The 22330-nt window shown below is 43.0% G+C and overlaps 1 protein-coding gene across 4 annotated transcripts in view; it reads left to right on the top strand.

Annotated features, from left to right (window-relative positions):
* The window catches only part of afap1l2 (actin filament associated protein 1-like 2), a 79696-nt gene extending 59551 nt beyond the window's left edge, over positions 1-20145 (top strand). For 2 of the 4 annotated variants that reach the window (XM_035406537.1, XM_035406539.1), the window contains exons 6-19: positions 7613-7821; positions 10372-10551; positions 11483-11569; positions 12615-12699; positions 12822-12926; positions 13142-13353; positions 14775-14920; positions 15362-15482; positions 15952-16149; positions 17100-17499; positions 17825-17998; positions 18639-18835; positions 19225-19368; positions 19684-20145. In XM_035406537.1, coding sequence (XP_035262428.1) covers positions 7613-7821; positions 10372-10551; positions 11483-11569; positions 12615-12699; positions 12822-12926; positions 13142-13353; positions 14775-14920; positions 15362-15482; positions 15952-16149; positions 17100-17499; positions 17825-17998; positions 18639-18835; positions 19225-19368; positions 19684-19710 — 2285 coding nt within the window. In that variant the 3' untranslated portion in view covers positions 19711-20145. Of the gene's footprint in view, positions 1-7041; positions 7135-7612; positions 7822-10371; positions 10552-11482; positions 11570-12614; positions 12700-12821; positions 12927-13141; positions 13354-14774; positions 14921-15361; positions 15483-15951; positions 16150-17099; positions 17500-17824; positions 17999-18638; positions 18836-19224; positions 19369-19683 lie in introns of those variants that run through there. The other 2 variants (XM_035406540.1, XM_035406538.1) reach the window with 2 other exon arrangements.
* The last annotated feature ends 2185 nt before the right edge of the window (positions 20146-22330 follow it).

Below are 22330 nucleotides of genomic sequence, written 5' to 3'. Positions count from 1 at the left end.
ACACAAGAGAAGACATACAGCAAAACATTAAACATCTAATCTAGAAATACCAGAAAATAGAGAGAGAGACAGATAAGAGAGAGAGAGAGAGAGGAACAGATCGGCTAGACCTTGCCAAAGTATCACCCACTTCCAGTATAAGCGCCACAGGATGAAAGGAAACCAGCTACAAGCACACAACCACCACCAAAATAAAAAGAGGAAAACTCTTCTTCTTCCAGGCTCCGAAACCAAACGCCACACACAACTTTCTCCTGTGGCCATTTTAAATACCTTACCCAGCATGGCTTGAGGATGTTTGCCCTGATTAGGTGATGCTGGGTTAAGGTTTAGGAGAGAAGGGAAGGGGGGTCAGACTAATTTATGGCAAGGACTGGCCTACCTAAAGATCACATTCAAACTAAAAGTAATGGGAAATGTTAGGCATGCAGGGTCTCCAACCCCCGATGTGGTGTCCTGTGTCATATGGTTTGTCTCTTCTGAGGAGGTGAGACCCATAGATTGTCAGCCTAGATTAGGGTAACAGTGGAATTTAAAATTGCCCCAATCACATTTTCTTTGACGCTTGTGATGGGGAGGCCAGACCACATTCTTATTCACTGTTCCCCTCTCTAAGGCCAAAATCTAAACACGACATATCCTACAGCATGCTAGAACCCCTTACTTAACCTACATGTAAAATATATTTGATATGATTTAATTTAATAATTATGTTTAAAATGATAATTATCGATTAAATCACCAAATTCATTGATAGGTCAGTCTACAGAAAACTAGTGGAATCAACCAACAAGTCAAAACAAACTCTATATCAGGATTTAGATTAACTAATTGAATTTACTACAAAGCAGTCAATTATATCAATGCGTTAAAATCATACATTCTTTATTGAATGCAGGCTCACTACTTCTAAATTAGAAAACAGAAGCCATACAACAAAACATTAAACAATTGATTATGAAATACCAGAAAAGAGAGAAAGAGGTGCATAAGCCAGACCTTGCCAAAGTATCACCCACTTCCAGTTTAAGTGCACAGGATAAAAGGAAACCAGCGAAAAAGACACAACCAAGGAACCACCACCCAAATAAATACCCTGTGGCTATTTTAAATACCCAGCATGGCTTGAGGATGTTTGCCCTGATTGGGTGATGACGAGAGAAGCGATTGGGGGTCAGACTAATTTATGACAAGGACTGACCTACCTAAAGATTGCATTCAAACTTAAAGAGGAAGTGGGAAAGGGAGATGTTAGGCATGTAGCCATGCAGCGTCTCTGATCCCGATATGGTGTCTTGTGTCTTCTAGTTTGTCTCTTCTGAGACAAAAAAAGAGGTGTGACCCAAAGATCATCTGCCTAGATTAGGGTATCAGGGGATTTTGACTTGCCCCAATCACATTTGCTTTGATGCTTGTGAAGAGGAGGGCTGGTCACATTCTTAGAAACAATATAATATTGTATCAATACAATGATGTTGTAAGAACATCATACCAACAGTTAAACATGGTGGTGGGGGCCGTCTGGGTAGTGTAGAGGTATAAGCACTCGCCTACCACCGCCTGGGTTCAATCCCCAGCAGCGGTACCTCCGGCTTGGTCAGACGTTCCTACAAACACAGTTGGCAGTGTTCGCGGGTGGGAAGCCAGTATGAGTCCTGATCGTTGCATTAGCGACTCCTACTGGTTGGTCGGGGCACCTGTCCAGCAGGGAGGGGATCTGGGGGAGATAGCGTGAACCAACGCGCGCGTTACACTCTCCCAGTGAAACTCCTCACTGTCAGGTGAAAAGAAGCATCTGGCGACTCCACATGTATCGGACGAGGCATGTGGCAGTCTACACCCTCCCCAGACCAACAGAGAATAGCGCATCGACCAGGACTGTGGCTGGTCCCCACTGGGAATTGGTATAACGAAAAAAATGGGAGAAAACAAAAAAAAAACATGGTGGTGGTAGTGTGATCGTGTGGGATGCTTTCCTGCCTCGGGACCTGGACAACTTGCATTGTTGAAGAAACCAAATTCTTAAGGCGAATGTATGGTCATCTGTTTTGAGCTGAAGAGCAATTGGGTTATGCAGCAGAGCAATGATACAAAACACAAAAGCAAGTCCACATCTGAATGGCTGAAAAGAAATGAAATGAACGTTTTGGAGTGAACTAGTCAAAGTCCTGACTTGAACCCAATAGAGATGCTGTTGCAGAAATTTAAACAAGATGCTCATTCTTGAAACCCTACAGATTTGTATGAATTAAAGAAGTTTTGCAAAAAGGAATAGGCTAAAATTCCTCCACAGCAATGTGAAAGACTGATACCAAATTACGGGATGCCTTTGGTTGCAGTTATTGCTGATAAAGGTGGTGCAACCAATTATTAAGTTTAAGGGGGAAATTACTTTTTCGTATCGGTGACATGGGTGTTTGATAAATTATTATTTTTTTAAATCAGGTTCCATTTGTCTAATATTGCATTTAGTCTAAAGTGCTGAAACCATTCAGTGTAACAAATGTGCAATAATACAGAAAATTAGGCAAATCATTTTTTACAGCATTGTAAATGCACTCCACCCTGGTGCATGGTGTACTGCAATAGATAAAATCATATCAGCTTGTCCATGGTTTACTCAGTGTTTGTAATACAGCTACAAATTTGTGAAATACAGAGATGTTTTCTTCATGGAGCAGGCTGGAGGTCGGGGGTTACAAGTGAGAATGATGCACACTTACCTGTGTCCTTACATATGCACTTACACAGACCCGTTAGCTGTGACCTATGACCTCCTGTCCTCACCCACTGATGAACTGAGAGTGGACCCACTTTTGCACCATATAACCAAAGACTGCACCCAGCAAGGAAGATTGAATAAAACTCTGAAGCTGTCCTTTGTTCATCGTCTATGTTCCTGCCAAATGATAATTATTCCAAAAAGTTCAAAATTGGGGACACGTGACTGCCCGTGTGTGGTAGACCATGTGACTAGACCTGGCTTCATACCTTTCCCGCGTTCAGTGTTCCATGTCCCCCCTCCGCTGCGCGTGGTCTCCACGTCCTGCTGTTGCACGATCACTCCCACTGTGGGCCTGTTTGGACTCAGGCACCGATGCCCGTTCTTTGTCTCCCCGGCCAGAACTATGGTGAGCGGAGAACCGTGAAGAGAGAACAACAGTCTCCATTGTTCTCCAGCACTGGTCCACTGCCATCACACACACAGCAAGAGAATATTACTCATGAATACAGGCCATGGGCCTGAACTATGCACTGAAAAGTATTATGGGAGAAAACAGTGGTGGTTCCATTTTTTAAAAATGAGAAAGGTCCATCATTCCAACTTCGATGTTCTGATTATTTATGCTTTAACACTTAAGCACTCAAGGTTTTCACTCAGTCAGTCTGTTGTAAAGGCTGAGGAAAGGGATCATTATTCCCCTTCCACACTATAGAACTGGAACCAGTCTGGCTCATTATTTCCCTTTCCCACTGTAGAGCTGGAACCAGTCTGGCTAATTATTTCCCTTTCCCACTGTAGAGCTGGAACCAGTCTGGCTAATTATTTCCCTTTCCCACTGTAGAGCTGGAACCAGTCTGGCTAATTATTCCCCTTTCCCACTGTTAAGCTGGAACCAGTCTGGCTAATTATTCGCCTTTCCCACTGTATGACTTGAACCAGACTGGCTAATTATTCCTCTTTCACACTGTACAACCGGAACCAGTCTGGCTTATTATTCTGCTTTCTCACTGTACAACTGGAACCAAGCTGGCTAATTATATCTCTCCCAAACTACAGAGCTGACCCCAGTCAAGGTCACTACACTTTGAGTGCAGCATATGACATACTTGATCATAAGTTGTTATTGAATAAGTTGAGCTGTCATGGTTTTGAAGCATATGCTGCTGCATGGATCAAAAGTTATCTCACCAACAGGAAAAATACTGTACATTTTAATGGTAGTCATTCTGAGGCAAGAGCAGTGAGTTGTGGAGTGCCTCAAGGAAGTTGTTTAGGGCCACTTTTGTTCTCAATTTTTACAAATGATTTACCTCTAATTTTGAATTATGCCACCATTGCGATTTATACAGATGATTCCACAATATATAAATTAGCACACACACCTGGAGAACTTGGTAGGGTTTTAAATTAAGAATTAAAGTTAATAGAAGAATGGGTAACGGCAAATAAATTGGTTCTTAAAGTAATAATCTTGAAGATTTTCATTAAAATAAATGTCTGTTAAGTCACTATCTATCGCCAAATTAGGTAACACAATGGTGATTGAGCCTATTATTATATTAATTTATATTATTATTATTATAATAATAATTTATGATTAAAGAACTGGGTGTCTGTGGCGACATTCCCAGGAAAAAATCACAAGCGGCGCATAGATAGTGACGCGTTTTGCATCACCCATCAGTGGTTGGTCCGCCAGAGAGGGTAGGCGGAGCTAATGCAACAGGCTCGCTCTTCAACTCACTTGTGTGTGAACGGCGTACTGTTTTTTCCAGTGTCTGCTAGCCTTACAATAACAGAGAAGGGGGGGGGGAATACTACACAAGAATACTAACAAAAACCCTAAAAAGTTTTTGTGTAACATGAGAGGTCATATTATTTGTTGATGTAGATTTTGTATTACATTTGATGACAATGTAACATTACTAAATTACATAGCTATTTGCACAGCTAACGCTAGCTACCGGACTGTGTCAAGAAAGGCAACATTAGTTTAGACAACAGTGTACACAGTATCCATCTCTCATATCAGGTAACGTTGCGTTAGCTAGCTAGCTAATGTAATTAACACAACCTAATGTCAACTAACAATTAGAAAAAACGCTAGCTAACGCTACCGACCGGTACCGACCTCGCAAACCGTCTCTCGAATGCAATGCTACCTTGTTGCAATGTTGCAATGTAGCTAACTAAAGGCCAGTTCAGATCAATGATCAGATCAAGACTGGATGCAACTTGCAAAATTCCAAGACGTCTGATTGCAAACATTCTAAAACTGTACTTGGCGATTTGACAAGGTGGGTCTTTTGAGACCCCAGGCAACAGCTTCAGACACCCTGCAACTAACCAGTTCACACCGCTGCAATTTTCTCTGCAACATTCTAAAACCGTTTCGTCTCGTTGCCAACGAACTGGCCTTAACGTTACCGTTATTTACATTGCCATCAAGTTCATCAATATATTGATCGGAATAAAGCCGGGGTATAGGTGGAGCAGAGCCGGGTCTGATTTCTATGTAATGATGTCAAGCCCGAGAAAACTAAATAAAAGAATACGGCAGTATGGATTAATTAGCGTTGTTATTTTATTACGCTTCCTCATATGTTCCTTCAGCCTTGATGCCCTTTTTTCATGAAATCTCCTTTGTTTTTGCTTTATCCTTCTTGTTCTGATTGCTAATTTAACACCCAGCTCAGCTTTATTCTCGAACAGTTTAGCTAGCAAAACCAGAAACACCAGGGGTAACATTTTGCAAGGCAGTTGTTTCAAAAATATCACACAACAATCATTCACGAAAAAAACTGTTTATTGTGCATGAGATACATAATTGCACGAGCCACAGCGAATCCCGCAAATTCTTCTCTGCAGTGTAAAGATGTTCATACCGGGCAAAAGGTGGATAAAGAACATTTGTGGAAATTGATTGTCACTAATTCTACCCCAGGTCTGCTACAGCATTTTAACCCAGCTCGGCAATGTAAAGACAGCTTAAGTTAGCCTAATGTTAGACAATGAATGAGTATGTACATAATGTTGCTTTTATAACAACCATTTTTTATTCAGTAAATAGTAAGTGTTATAGTTGGCGTGGCCCAGGTGCCAACTGACTGACGTCACACAGGCGACACTGGTTGGATCCGGTTGGATCTATGGGAAGTGAGGTCCAAAAACACACCTGCAATTACTGCTTCTCGCCATTGGTACCGCCACAGAGAACGAAACGGAAATCTTCGAGATTGTAACTTTAATATAGAAAAGACAAAATGTATGGTATTTGGTTCAAAATATTCATTAAAAGTCGCACCAATTTTACACTTAACTATAGGAGATATAGATATTGAACAAGTAACAGAAGCAAAGCTATTAGGGATTACTGCTGATAGTATAATGTCTCGGAACAGCCAAATTGATCAAATGGTGGTAAAAATGGGCGGTGGCATGGCTGGTATAAAACACTGTAGAAAATTCATGCCTATCTATTTAACCAAACAATTAGTGCAAGCATTAGTGTTATCACAGTTAGATTATTGTTCAGTGATTTGGTCCAACACAACAGAAAGTAATTTAATTATTCTACTCGGCAGTCATCTGAGAGTTGTTTTCTGTTGCCTCAGTGTAGAATGAGTTTAATGCAGAGAACAGTTAATTATCGAGCAATGGTGACATGGAATTCATTACCAAGTTTTTTGATTTCAGAAAGTAATACAAGAAGTTTTAACAAAAAGTTAAAATTGTATTCACACAAGGAATAGTGTAGAACACTATATGGTTTTTTTGTCTGTTCTTGAAGATGTAATTGGTTGTAGAGAGCTATCCATCCCACTTTATTTGTGATTTAAAGGAATAGTTGCTAAATGATTTATTTTCTCAATTATTCAAGAGATGAAATTATTATATAGAGCTATCATGTATTGAGTTGTTGTTGGTTGTTGTGTGTCTTAGTGGTTATGTTATGTATTGTGGGTTCTTATGCATTGTGTATTATGTAGTGTATTGTAAGTCTTATTGTGAGTATGAATGTTACAGATGTGTATTGTTGTATTTTTATGTATTGAAGTTTTGTAAAAGATTTATGGGGACCCCAGGAAGAGTAGCTACTGTTACAATACAGTAGCTAATGGGGATCTAAATAAACAAACAAACAAACAAACAAACAGACAACCCTTTTCCATCGCAGAGCTGCAACCAGGCTGGTTGTTATTCCCATTCTCACTGTAGACAAGGAACCAAGCTGGCACATTGGTCTTTATGGCTCTTTCTCCCCTCCCTATCCTCCATATTCTTTCTTTCTCTGCTCTTTCTCCCCACTGTCTCTGTCTCTGTAGACGTGGGTTGTTTCAGTAGACGTATGGTGTCCCAGAGACGTATAGAGGCTGAGGAGGGTGTGGTGTATGCCACCATCTCCAGGGGTATCTGTATTCCTCTTATTGCCCATCTTCTTCATCAGAGGCACAGAACTAAACCACTACAATCATACCGTCACAATGGCTAGCTCCTCATCCAAGCACACTGGCACCCTGAGGTCTTTCCTCCACATGATCATAGCTCATCCCTCTCTGACCCTCCATGTGAAAGTTAGGGTATGCAGAGAGATGTGACACAGGCTGGCCCAGGTCATGTCCCCCTGGATTATGCAGACCGTGTGTTTGTCTTACTGTGATGGGCATGTGTCACCATGACATCCTCTGTCCCTCCCGCATGTTGGTGATCTTCCTGCATGTGTAGTGTTCTTTCCTTTCTAGTGTCCTCAAACCATACCCCTCCCCCAACTATGCCCCCTACTCTGGGTTACACTTCCACCCCGTTCTTTCTGCTATCCCCAGATCGCACCTCCTCCTCCTACCCCTCTGTCCTCCAACCTCTGAACCCATGTTCCATGTGTTGCAGAGGACTGCGAGGCTGTGAGCAGCTCGTACGAATCATACGACGAGGAGGAAGTGTCCAAAGGGAAGTCCTCCACGCCGCACCAGTGGCCGTCCACTGAGGCGTCCATCGAGCTGATGAAGGATGCAAGGATCTGTGCCTTCCTGTGGAGGAAGAAGTGGCTGGGCCAGTGGGCCAAGCAGCTGTGTGTCATCAAGGAACAGCGCCTCCTGGTGGGCACTGCACACACACACACATACATGCATGCACACATGCATATACGCAAGAATACTAACATGCTCACACATACAAGCACACACATACACACGCTCACTCAATGAAATTCAGGTCGGAGAGTATTTCCCGTAAGGAAAGAGTAATATTAGGGAGAGATGATTCTATCTGCACACCTAGGCTACATTGTACCTAGGCTATATTCTGCATATCTGTATACCAGAGGAGGCTGGTCCATAGAGGCAGAGGAGGTTGCTCCTCCTCTATTTTTGAGAGGCAAGAGGGAGATCAAAATATAAAAAAGAGTAATTGGTTGAAATAAACCATTACGAAATCTCAGTATCATTTATAAAGTATTTTTTATCTCTTCTTTGGAAAAAATCCATTATTGAAATTCTGATTAAAATTCTTCAACAGTGACACCTGCAGGGCAGACAAGAGGGGAAAGGGCAGTCTGTGTGAAGTGGTGGTGGGGGGCAGAGGAGGACGGGCTCCTGCTGTCCTCCTTAGGGCGGGATCTCTTATATCAATTTAATGTACTTCATTTTTTTTTCATGCTAATCTGTTATTGGCCAAAACACGTAAAATGATGCTCTAAGGGAGGACGTCCTCCCTAACCAATCAACAACCAGAATACAATATTGACATCGCGTTGGTCCAATGATAATTTCCAAATTTCATCTTCAATTCTCTACCACTGTATTGTATTATAACGTGCAAATTGCAAACTACTTTTGAAACACATCACTAAAAAATTACATTTTATTTAAGCCTTTTCAACCGGAGGAGGTTGTCCAAATTTCCTTTTTTTAGGTTTACATTTCCCTTTTTTATCGAGCAGTAGCTAGCTACTTGCGTTAGCCAACGCAACTGGTAGCTTGTTGTAGCAGCCCTGAAGGACTGAGCTAACGGAGAATGGATATTGAGGAGAGTGGTGCTGCTATTGCTAACGAGGCAATTAACGCCTGAGTGAGGGGGTCACAGAGAGGCATGGACGCAGACACAGACTGAGATGGGGAAGAACATCTTGTGGATTATTTGTTGTCACTCACAGCCACACTCACAGTTTGGATTACGCAGCAGGTGAGGATCAAGACTGCTGGACGACCAGCTCCACAGATAACCATGATCAAAAATGCTAATTCTAGTGACACATTATGCACACACGAGGTTCATTCCCATCCAGAGCCCGCAGTGATTAGATGTGTCTTTCCCTCTCGTTCACATGGCCCCTTTTTTATATTCATCCTTTGTGTTGTAATATGATATGTAAGGAATAAACCACAACGGGAAAATAATGTAGGGTCGCTTAACCAGCCCCAAAGTAGGCTACATTATTTTCCAATAATGGGACAGCCCGGAGGGGTTTATTCCACTTATACAACGGGTTACCAACAATGACTATATATGGTTAGTTACTTTTATATTTATTGATTTTAATCGATTTAATCAGCTGAAAGTGATATATTCTTCCACGGGCGTTTGGGCATATTATTTTACCGTTGTCAAGCAAAACTCTGGTTGGTAGTTCCATTTGCACCGTTGTTAAGCAAAAACCTCTGCTCTGGTCGTTAATTCTATGAAAACAATGATTCTATCAAGAAAAAATAGTTCCTTCTCGTTTTATACCGTAGCTACAGTTAGCACCAATTTTGGTGTCATTACATTTTTGTCATTACATTATTTAATAAAACTGCATGAAACCATAAGTCAATCAAATTCATCTCCCTAGCACTGTCTTACTTTTTAAACGTTGTGGTCGCGCAATGTAGACATAATGTTTTTCTAAGACCCTCTGAAACAGGTTTTGAATGCCAGCTAGCTTTGTGACAGGTTCACCGTCACTTGTCACCTAGCCAATATTAAAATTATTGGTTTTAGGTCAGAATGAGGTCACGGCATGCTTGTTATCCTAGGCATGCTAGCTAACTATTGAATTGTATTCAAAACAGCGGTTACTATAAACGCAATCGTTCACAAACATATGGATGAAAATGTGTCCCGTAGCCATGAGTTAAATGCGGAATGCCTATTCTACTGTCCAAATAAGGGACGATTCCGATTTGCGCGATGGCTGGCAACCGTAAATAAAGCTAGCAGCAGTAACTAGAAATGTGATTCAACATGGCCATCAATTGTGAAATTGGACATTGAAAAGGGAAGGGGATGTAACATTTTCAAAAGAGAAAGAATAATGTTGCTGTTTAAACTTCTTTAGAATGCTGGATTTTGTAGTGTATTGATTTTAGATTATTGCTACATTTGAACATAATGACATAACATAACTTAAGAAAGTAGCGATAAGTAGACAACTAGTGTAAAATAACATGACGCCGTGGGTTGGTTTTCTTCCTGTCCTCCCAAATTTCTTGAGTCACCAGCCGCCACTGCTGTATACGGGTCATTAACAGCAACTATATTATGTTTTTGATTCACATCTAGGGTTTATATACAAATATAGTATTCTTGTAATCATCACTTCTTCCCAGCACTGTAGGTGTTCTTTGTGCTAGCATAGTACTATAAGAGTCATTCCCCTTTCCCTGCAGTGCTATAAGAGCTCTAAGGAGCAGGTGCCACAGCTGGATGTAAGCCTGGTGGGCTGCAGTGTGGTTTACAAGGAGAAGCAGCTGAAGAAGAAGGAGCACAAGCTGAAGATAACCCCGGTGGGGGCGGAAGCCATTGTCTTGGGCCTGCAGAGTAAGGAACAGACTCAACAGTGGCTGAAGGTATGAGGATGGGGCAGAGCATGATGATGAAAGCCTGCGACACTCATTATAAGATGGGTTGTGGGATGGAGGAAAGAGGGTGTGACTGTAGGTACAGAGTAGGTAAGATCTATGTCCAGGAAAGGAAAAAATATAAATTAACGTAAGGAATAAATGACACAGAACATGGCTCATAGACTACTTATGCATACTAAATATATACTGGATTGTTGTGATCTGAATTCAGAGGGAAAGGGAGAAGTTCAGAGGAGACCTGATCTCCCTTCCCCCTTCCAGCTAAACCAAGCAGCAGGAGCCAAAATCTCACACTGAACAACAGTTCATGAAAAATGTAAAATGAAAATCATCATATACACAAACAACATGCATATTGTTCAGCAAGGTTAATATGCACATGGACTCTAGAGAAGGTGGGAGTGTGGGAATAGTGAGAGAGAGAATTAGAGAGGAGACTGCTGACAACAGCACCTCTTTGAAAGCTTGCTTCGCACAAAGCGCCCTGTCTGCCGTGCTGTATGAGTCACCAGGCTGGACTTCAGTGTGCTGGGGAGGGGAGCGTGGGAGGGGGGAGGTAGGAGAGGGAAGTGGTACTTGTTAACTGTAAAACAGAGTCAAAGCAGAAAGGTAAATAAAAACAGGCTTTAGAATTCTGATTGGAAGGGATCTAGACATTTTTGGGTTCATATGCTTTAATGTCGTTTTTCTCTGAGTGGATAAACTGCTTAAATTAAAAGAACAAATAAACTTCAGTTAGTGAGGCCGGACAAGGAGAATATCCAAATTGCTCTACTTTTCCTGGTTCCAGATGGTTCCACACCAGAACAAACAGCAGACTGCTCACACATACCAGACAAAGTCACTGTCATAATTAAACACAGGCTGCCACATTATTCAATTCAGGGTCTCAGTTCTACTGCTCTGCTCCTAACAGACTATTCAGGAGATCAGCAGTAAACCTGTGGAAGGTACAGAGGTGGCCCCCTATCCTTCAGACTCCCCACGTCTCATCTGTACACAGGTATGAGTAACGGTCCAAACCAGAATATGCAGCAGCAGCACTGTGTGATGTATGGGGCAATAGGGTGATGTATGGGGTAGTGGGGTGATGTGGGGGGCAGTAGGGTGATGCATGGGGAAGTGGGGTAGTAGTGTGGGCCAGCAGGGTGATATATGGGGCAATAGTGGGTGGCAGTAGGGTGATGTGGGGTGGAATATGGTAATGTGTGGGGCAGTAGGGTAATGTAGGGGCAGTAGGGTGATGTGGGGTGTTGTAGGGTAATGTATGGAGTAGTAGGGTAATGTAGGGGCAGTAGGGCAGTACGGTGATGTGGGGGGGGAGTATGGTAATGTGTGGGGCAGTAGGGTAATGTAGGGGCAGTAGGGTGATGTGGGGGGGAGTATGGTAATGTATGGGGTAGTAGGGTAATGTAGGGGCAGTAGGGTGATGTGGGGGGGAGTATGGTAATGTATGGGGTAGTAGGGTAATGTAGGGGCAGTAGGGTGATGTGGGGGGGAGTATGGTAATGTATGGGGTAGTAGGGTAATGTAGGGGCAGTAGGATGATGTGGGGTGGAGTATGGTAATGTATGGGGTAGTAGGGTAATGTAGGGCCAGTAGGGTGATGTGGGGTGGAGTAGGGTAATGTATGGGGTATTAGGGTAATGTAGGGGTAGTTGGGGCAGTAGGGTGATGTGGGGTGGAATATGGTAATGTATGGGGTAGTAGGGTAATGTAGGGCCAGTAGGGTTATGTGGGGTGGAGTAGGGTAATGCATGGGTATGCATTAATGTAGGGGTAGTTGGGGCAGTAGGGTGATGTGGGGTGGAGTATGGTAATGTATGGGGTAGTAGGGTAATGTAGGGCCAGTAGAGTTATGTGGGGTGGAGTAGGGTAATGCATGGGGTAGTAGGGTAATGTAGGGGCAGTTGGGGCAGTAGGGTGATGTGGGGTGGAGTATGGTAATGTATGGGGTAGTAGGGTAATGTAGGGCCAGTAGGGTGATGTGGGGTGGAGTAGGGTAATATTTCGGGAAGTAGGGTGATAATGAATTTCCATGCTCACAGGGTGAGCTGGGTGAGAGGTACTCCGTGGCATCGGAAAGTGGCAGCAGCACAGACAGCCACACTGAAACTCCAGAGAGTAAAGATGGTGAGACAATCTCTGCCGCCCACTGACTCAATCAGTCAATATGAACAAATGAAGATTTGCTATGAAAGTTTAACAAGTAACATTTTTGGAGGCAATCTTTTTTCTCTATGATTTAACCGTAGTTAAGAAGAAGCATGGTCCAGGATTAAAGTTCAGTAATCTGATGAACATTGGAAAAAAGAAGACTTCATCTTTGGAAAGTCCAGAAAAATCAGTTGACACAACAGGTAAAACTTGTATACTCTTTACTCTTTATACTCTTGTATACTTATACCCTGTGTACAGGTAACTGATCTTTGCGTCAGTAAATGTGAATTGTCTTTCTGCTTGTGTGAAGATAAAATCTCTGCAAACAAAGGTGAATCATCTTTCTCCCCATGAACAGGTGAATAGTTTCTCTTTGTGTAAAGCAGTAGTCTCTCTCTCTCTGTTTTGACTCCAGGTTTCCTGAATGTGCTGGTGAACAGCCAGTGGCGGGCACGCTGGTGTCAGATTAAGAACGGGCAGCTGTGGTTCTACCAGGACAAGGCGAAGACCAAAGTGGCCCAGCAGCCCGTGCCTCTGGCCGGGTGTGTGGTGCTTCCTGACCCCAGCCCTTATCATCTGTACTCATTCCGCATCCAGCAGGATGGAGAGCAACTGGCCATACTGGAGGTGAGAAAACCAGTCTCAGCAGCTGGGAGGGGCCTGTTTGACTGTTGCTGGATCTGACCGATCAATGCAGGAGGATTCTGTTAGCTGCAGTAGGGACAGGGTCATTACCCACAGGAGGTAGGAGTCAATCACAGCAGCAGTTTAGGATGAGAACATTGACAATCATTACTGTACATCTAAGGCTGACTGTGACATAATTACTGGGAGAGTTTCTTCTGACCCCTCCCCTTCAGGTGGCATGAAGAGGCGGATTTAGGTGGTAAAACACTCCCCTCTATGCAGCCATCCAATGAGAATGCTCCTCAATTATCTGGACAGGTCACTCCCAGGATATAAGACTGCCTGTTCTGGACCAAGATCTCAAATATATAGTAAAGTTTTTATGGTACTGTCATATGAGAAATAACAGCTATTCAGTAACAGTTGACGCTAATTGTGCTTACTATATTGGATGACTGCAAATTCCTTATGCAAAATGAAGAACTGGGACATTCATATATTTAGCTCACACTAAAATGCTTGCCATTGACTGAACAGAACAGAACCACCTGACTGGCAACAGTGGCAGTGATTGAGTTTTGGAGTGCTAGAAATATGAACTAAATTTAGGCCTACCCAAAGTCCAGTCCTGAATTCCTTTTTTTAGTGCTGTCCTCTATTTTCTACGCCATGTCAAATGCCCAAATGTATACACCCATTTTCTTGCTGTAATCAAAGCAACTGATGCCACTGTGTAGAGAAGCATGCGCTCCTCCAAAACATATGTCACCGGATGTTTCTTTTCACACTGCAGTCCACAAGTTGAGCTTGCGAGACGCGAGTCAGAGGAAGACACCTTATATGCAAATTTAGCAAGCAGACTGCAGGCATCGGATCGATTGGTGGGGGGTCGCTAGAGAGCAATGAGGCGTGGATCCCAGCTGACACTACAGCCAATTATGCATTGCCCCGCATGGCTTCTGGCCCCAGTCGGCACCGGTCATTATTCAATCCCAGACTGTGGAGTTCGTCCGTACATTCATTATTTCTATTAATTTTTAAGCAATAAAGCTTCACAACTTCCTCTGACTTGATGTGCCCACCTTGTAATTCCAAAAACTTTAATAGGGTGAAATGTGAAAAATAACATCTTCGGTAATTCATTATAAAAATAGGTAGTGCTACCAGTTTTCATTCCACAGCTGAATCTATTAGCTGAAGCTAGAATAATTTGTAGGGACATCTCACAATGTACTTTGCCTTCCCTGCTGATGTGCATATGTCCCTGGGGCCTGAGATTTAAAGTCCAGGGCTCTGCCCATCTCTCTACTGATCATATTTGGGCCATTGCAAGCTTGTGATGTCATCTCATTGCTCAGATGCTTTGGGTGGGGTTCGTCTTCAGGCCTTCAGTGTTGGGATGTTTTGGGTGTTCCCTGTAGGCCAAGTCCTCAGCCGATATGGGTCACTGGCTAGGCCTGCTGCTGTCACAGACCGGATCCAAGACTGACCCGGAGGACTTGACATATGACTATGTGGACTCGGACAGAGTATCCTGCATCGTGAACGCAGCCCGAACCTCCATGTAGTGAGTCTGAATTCTCACCCACCACCCCCAACAGTCATCTCCTGTCTACTTTTCATTTGTCATTCTTCCCAAACTAACATGTGGTATTCTCAGAAGGGCTTTGCGACATCCTGGTGAGGTTGTCACACAGTATGTCTTTTTTTTACATTGCTTTTCTTTAATGTTTTTTTAAAAATCTATTCTTGTTTTATTTTTCTGCCCAAGAGTATCTGTACAGCAGATGTATTTCAGGCTGAGGATACCTTGTTAAGCTTTGCGTTTTCTATATTTGTTTATAAAAAGTTTCTTAACCAACAAAATCCCAGTACAATTGTTTTAAACCAACTTTAGTAGTGTGGTGTTTTTTACACTGAAAAGTAAAGTGAAACGAATGTGTGTGTGTGTGTGTGCGTGTGCGTGTGCGTGTGCGTGTGCGTGTGCGTGTGTGTTTGTTTTCTATAGTCTGATGCTGAGGAGGTTTTCTGAACCAAATGCCTACACGGACAATCCCCCTGCAGTTTCCGATGTCACAGATGATATCTACGATGACGTGGCTGCCACAGAGCCTGAGCCAGAGCTAGAGGTGACAAAGTTCATTAATTAAATTCACATGCAGTGCTCCTGTAATTCCCAGAATGCAATAAAACTATAGTTCTGCATTGAAACTTTGGATTTGTTTGCAACAACTGCATAGGTAAATGTTTTTACTAATATAATACTGTGTGATTTTGCTCATTTAAAATAGTTACAACAGACAGTGAATTAACCAGAATCTGACGTTTAAGTATGCAGCAATAATAGCTTTGACTTGACTGCTTGACACTGAACCTTTTTCACACCTTGTGATATCTCCCATCTGAAGTCAGTGTTAATGTATTGTAGCTGAAGTGTGAGCTGTGTGTGTGTGTGTGGGTGTGTCTGTATGTAAGGCATATGTAAGAAATGAATGGAGCTCAATGCTATGCTGACGGGTATCAGTGCTGATTGGTGGCATATCTGTAGCATGCAGGTGCTGAGCTGAATGTTTTGTCCCTCTGTGGCCACCTTACCAGGAGAGCCAAGAGACTGGCCAAAAGGGACCCAGGGTGGAGCTGGGACTCAATGCAGAGCAAGACACAGCAGACAGATTGTACCTAGATCTTATCCCAGTCCGATCATTCCTCCACCCCTCCAGTGGTCACACGTCCCCCCAACATCCCCGGGTCTCCAGCCCAACACAGCTCACAGAAGAACCAACACAGCCAAGTCAGGTCTGCACATCTCTTAACATCCCCTGACATCCAACAATGAATGATCTTTCCCTTTTGTTAACCACTGTACTACTGAAGGGGGCATAACCCAGTATGTGTTAAAACAATCATAGCCAGCCAGTGCAGAGAGAGAATGTCAGTATTGATCCAGATCATCTCCTCATGCAGTTATCAATGAGTGACAGTTGCAAAAGATTCCTTTCATAGCCCGCAAAGGTCATGAAAAGACTTTATATTGAAAACATGCCCACAAATTAAAAAGTGGTTGAATTATAGTGTGCCTAAATGATACATGTGGACTCTTGGGAAAGGTTGAAACAGGGTCACAGAAACTGAAGGTAGAGGGCTGTATTCTCCACTGATACAGGAGACCCTCAGCTCGGTTTATCAGACCTGCTCTGGCAAGTGACTTGATTGTACCCTGGCTGTGAACTGACCTTGACTGGACTTCACTCATATTAACTGTAAACCCAAGATGGCCAGGGACATCCCATGAATGGGATTACACACACTGTCTGTCCCAGAAACAACTCAGGAATCAACACGACATTTACTCAGTTCAACCAGACCTGGCCAAACCTAGTTTAGTACATCCTAAGTCAGTTTAATACAGTTTTATCAAGGCTAACCCTGACTAACTCCATCATAACCTATTTTACATTTTGATCCAGAGTAATCTATCATTTAACCTAGTTTAACCCAAGACTAATCCAGCCTGAGGAACAAAGATTTGTTTGGCACTGTACCTGTTGCTTTAGGATGATGGCCACACATTAAAAATATTACCATAATGACAGTGCTCTACAGTTTTACACATCCTCTGGGCAATCCAGTCTATTCTATAAAGCTGTGCTATACCTTAATTAAATTGTAATGCTATACTCCCATATGTAACAGATTAATTAGAAATTGAATCTTACATTTTAGTGTCCATTTTTCTGCCTCTCCAGGATCCAGAGCCCCCACAGCCATCATGTAGCAGTACCATCCCTGTTCCATCAAGAGCAGAACTGGATCAGATGTGTCCCAGTGTGCAGGTCCAAGCCCAGCCCCAGAACCCCACTATCTCCAACACTGACCCCCAGAAACCTGCTCTCTCCACTGTGGACCCTCAGAAACCCCCTCTCTCCAATGTAGACACCCAGAAACCCCCTGTCTCTTATGCTGACCCCCAGAAACTCCCTATGTCCAACAAGGACTCCCAGAAACCCCTCCTCTCCAATGCTGACACCCAGAAATCCCCCCTCTTCACCACCGAGGCCCAGAGACGATCGGGTTCTGGCGCTCCCAGCCCCCAGCATGCCCGGATCCACACTGAGGGATCAGAGCGGACAAGACCCACCACTGCAGGTGACCCTCACTCATAGGACCAATCGCATCTCCACTCACACAACCAATCATATTCTCAGCACACTCAGAAAACCAATCATATCCTCATCTTACAGGATCAATCATAATCATGGAGCTAATCCTATCTACCATCAGTCACAGTTGTTTGTTTTGACACTTTTAAATGCTTCACACAACCTGTAAAAATCTGTATTTGGCAGATTTTACTGTCACACTCAACTGAACAGTCCCATCTGTTAAGGTCTCCTTAGCAGCTTTTAGGCGATAGCACAGATAGGGTATGACCTCACAGTTAGGATCCACATTGAGCAGTGATCTTCTCCAGCAGGCTTGGGGTCGATTGAGATCAAGCTGGGAAAAAACAGAACGGAGGCAGACGTCCGACGGTTCTCTGAGGAGCGAGACCGTCTGGAACGAGAGAAGGAGGAGGTGCGGAACACCCTGGCAGCACTGCGCCAGCAGAGGAGGGAGCTGAAGGAGGCGCTGTCAGCCTGCATAGGTACACACACTCTGCATTCCTCTCTCATCTCTGGCACTGTGCTGGAACTGCAGCTGGAAGCGTTAGTGCCCTCTAGTGCCATGTGAGGGACTCATCTAGACACAGCTCATCTTGTACTGAAGATACTGTATGAGTCTAGACTATGAGGAACCATTCAGAAAAAAATGTAGATTTTGTCTGGTTCATGAACTCATACATGTTTATGAGTCCAAGAAACAGTCTGAGTAAAACATATTTTAAAGAATAGTATTTAACAGAAGGTTCATTTGGAATGTTCTCTGTTCACAGGACATTTGGAGGGTCTTTATCTAAAGTGATTGTGGAAAGAATTTCAGAGAAAATAGGCAGTTTTCTGCCTCCTGAACAGTTTTCAGTGGAGCAGAGCAGTCTGAATAATGATTCATTTGTCTGAGGGTCTGTTGTGAACAGGTTTTTGCTTGTTTTGTAATGATTGGCTATTTGTTGTATCTGAATATCAGATTTTGCAGATTGACAAAGCAAATTGTTCTTGCATCAAGCAGAATTGCAACATAGGTTTAACTGCTTCTTGATAAAACTGGCTTTTAAAGAAAAAGGTAAAACGTGTGCACTCATGCGTGTCCTGACTGAAGGCTTGTGTGCATGTTGTGAACTTGCTCAGACACAGCACAGCAGCGCCCCCTGGAGGTGCGTGTGAAAGAGGCAGAAGAGGCCTGCCGTGTGGAGGAGAGGAGGCGGGTGGAGCTGGAGCTCCAGCTGGTGGATGTGAAGGAGAATCTAAAGAAGGTGGAGGCAGGACCCTTTACCCTCGGCACAGCGGTGGACTGCGGACTCCTGGACACAGGCAGCGCCTCCACAGTCAGTCTGCATTCACAACCCGCTATCTCTGACTCAGCGGTCAATATGCTGGGTCTTCATGATCAATCTGAAAGCCTGCACTGTCAGAGCAAAGAACAACTAAACTGTTTACACCACACACTGCCCCATGCTCAGTCTGTTTACCTCACCCTGCCCTATGCTGTTTTTACCCCACACCCTGAACTATGTATGGTCTGTGTGTCCATTACCCATATTGTCTTATGGTTCATGTGTTCAATGCACTGCTCTGTATTTACCATCCATCCTAAACTAGTTGGTCTGATTGAACCTGTTTAACTGCAGCGCCACTGACCGTATACTGCCCCTCCAGTGGAGGGAAGCAAGTTGTGCTTGCAGTCTAGTGAGAGTAACAGTCTGTCTGCTTTCAGCCTAAGGCTCCATCCTGCGCCTCCCCTGCAGCACCTTCCTCTAACTGCACAGATACCTCCCCCGTCAACTCCGCCACAGCCCTTAAAAGTAGACCCTTGTCAATCATGGCATCCAGCAAAGGCAACGTCCTCCAGAAAGCCAAGGTCAGAGGTTAAATTGCAGCATTACATTAAGTTAACAGTAATAATTTTTAAGCTGTAAGATCACACGTCTGTGATTAGAATGTTCTTAACTGAACATTCTAATGCTGACATAACAATCACTACCGGTAATTTAAGGCAATGGAGTTCTAGAACACTGACATAGAATTTTGACGAAAAAAAACTGCCCTTCAAAGGGTTTAATATGAACATAATAATACCCAGTCCTGTGGGGGATAGGAGTAATTTCAGTAGTTACTGCATGCATGGTGCCTGTTTGTGGAGTTTAAACCATTAACGCCCCGGTCTTTTGCACAGGAGTGGGAAAAGAAGGCCACAACCTAGCGGCCCACCACTTCCCTTCCAACCTGGTGCGATCGCTGGCTGGGGCTTCTGCCAAAAGAAAAGCTCTCCAGAAACAAACATCACTGGAGAAACTTCATTTTATAAAGAAGTCATGTTGTGTTCTGACTGCCTTTTCTCTTTTTTAAATGATGTACACAGTTCAGAATTTTTTTGTTAGTTTTTTTATTTTGCCAACAGATATACCCCAGATTGTCTACTCTCCTACATCACAGAGAATACCCCTCCCCAAAGGGTAGTCTTTTAGGCATCAACATAGCAGATCTTTGCCCATTTAAGTTGGCTCCAAGGTTGTAAATACATTTTAAGCATCTGAAATATAAATGTTCCCTTTGACTTCTTGATGTACCCCCAAACGAAGGTGCACTTTTATTCAAATAAAATTTGATACTGAAAGCTTGAAGCTTGACATTTCAACTGGTGTGACTGCAATTTATAAGTAATTACTCTGGATAAACAACAAAAAACAAATTTACTGCTGGGAAAAGCTTAAGTCAACATGATTATTAATAGGGATCCATAGAAATTCTGGAGCTAATAAAAACATTTGATTGGAGATATTCCCCAATGCCAATTCCTCCCTCTTTTACATTTCACAACAAATGCAAACTTCAACCAAGGATCCACATTCATGGTAGTAGAGCACATGCTTCAGAAAGTTGGCCAAATACAAGAGGGGAGAAGAAAAAGAAAACTCCAATCTTCATTTATTGAGCTCTATTAGAACCATTACTGAAGAACAGCAAGGGTCATTTATTTTTCAACCTTAAGTGTTACTTTTAATTTCTTATACACAATTCCAGTATACCAGTACTCCATAGCCCGAAGAGATAATGTAGCAATATGAATATAATATGAAGCAAGGACCCCACTTAAATGCAAACTTGGAAAATGTGGTTTGCCTCTTCACTGCTTTAATTTAACCCCAAAATATGAAGCAGGCAAAGATTTAATACTAACTTCATATTTTCAGATGCAAAATTTTTATATTCAATTATCAAACAAAATTCAAATTTTAAACCAAAAAGAACAGCTGGTAGAGAAAGTATGTATTTGTATGCCTTAAAAATGTTCCATCACAAAATGAAAACATGCATTAAAACTTGTATCATCTGTCATTTAAAAATGGTTTCAGACACTGCATTAAAGAAATTAGCATTTCAGCATGTATCACATGAACCTGACCCCATGGTCAAGGGCAGGTGTGCTTGTTTCAGCACTTTTGTGCAAGTTTGGAGTGACTACAACTCTTCCACACTGGCCGCAGTGGTATGGCCTCTGCCCTGTGTGAATTTGTTGGTGTTGTTCAAGGGTTCACTCTCAACTGGAACTCTTCCCACACTGCACACAGTGGTGCAGGTTTCTTCCCTGCATGAGTCTTTGAATTCACATGAAACGTTTCCCACACTGGGCATGGTAGTACAGCCTCTCCCCTATGTGAGTTCGCTGGCGTAGTTTAAGTTATCCCACCCCACTGAAACTCTTCCCTCATTTGCCACAGTGGTATGGCCTTCCCCCAATTCACTGGTGTTGTTTAAGGTGTCCCTCTTGACTGCGACATTTCCCACGCAGACCACGGTGGTACCGTACGGCCTCTCCCCTGTGTCAGTTCGCTGGTGTCATTTAAGACTTCTTGCTCGACTGAAACTCTTTCCAGATTAGGAGCGTGTGTGCTCTCATGCTGCCAGTATCTGACTGTTTTGGGGTGAGGAGTTTGACCGTATCTGGGACCATATAAAAGGGTGTACAGTGCATGTAGGAGTTACCTGAATGCTGGAGATTTGACTGATCCTGCTCTGAGCAGCCACACATACACCTCACTGTGAGATCTCTTGATGTGTTTGTGCAGGTAGAGCTCTGCTGGTAAGAAGAGAGAACACTGAGTACAGGGGAAGAACTGAGATGATGCAACCTTACCTCCTAGTGGAGGAAAGAGAATGAGTTCAAAGAGCAAAATCTTTTCATTTGTGTTTTTAGCACCAATATGTTTTTTTTTCCTGAGCGTTTCAGAAGGAAATTTTAGATCAACATGAACATATGAGTGAAATTCTAGTTATATATTTCTCCTAACTGTACATTACACACAATTAGGAAGAGTTATGGTTAATAAAGACACTTTATTTGTCATTGTAGGCATACAACAAAATTGTGTTTGGTACCTCTCAGAGGTCAGCAGCAATAAAAAACAAGATAAAAAACAAGATAAATAAACTAAACTAAATAAACAGATAAATATGATGAGGTAGCATCCTCTATCTGTGTATACTAAATAAGGGCACTTGGATGAGGCAGGTGAACAGTGACAGTGCAAACAGTGCAGTATAAAAAGGTATTGCACAACAATAGAAATGTATTTCACAACAATAAAAAGGTATTGCACAACAGTGATATTTACAGTCTTCAGACCTCAACAGCTATGGGAGGGTGGGGGGTGATGAAGGCTACAGCTCTGGGGAAAAAGCTGTTCTTTTGTTTGTTAGTTCGGGCTTTGATGGCTCTATATCTCTTCCCCGATGGCAAGGGGACAAACAGACTGTGGCCTGGGTGGGTTGGGGCCTTACTGATGTTGCTAGCCTTCTTGTGTAGACGGATAGCATACACT

Source organism: Anguilla anguilla, chromosome 2 (assembly GCF_013347855.1).
Source record: "Anguilla anguilla isolate fAngAng1 chromosome 2, fAngAng1.pri, whole genome shotgun sequence".
Taxonomy (NCBI): domain Eukaryota; kingdom Metazoa; phylum Chordata; class Actinopteri; order Anguilliformes; family Anguillidae; genus Anguilla; species Anguilla anguilla.
Note: the sequence above shows the minus strand (reverse complement) of the source record. Positions and strands in the feature narration are given on the sequence as shown.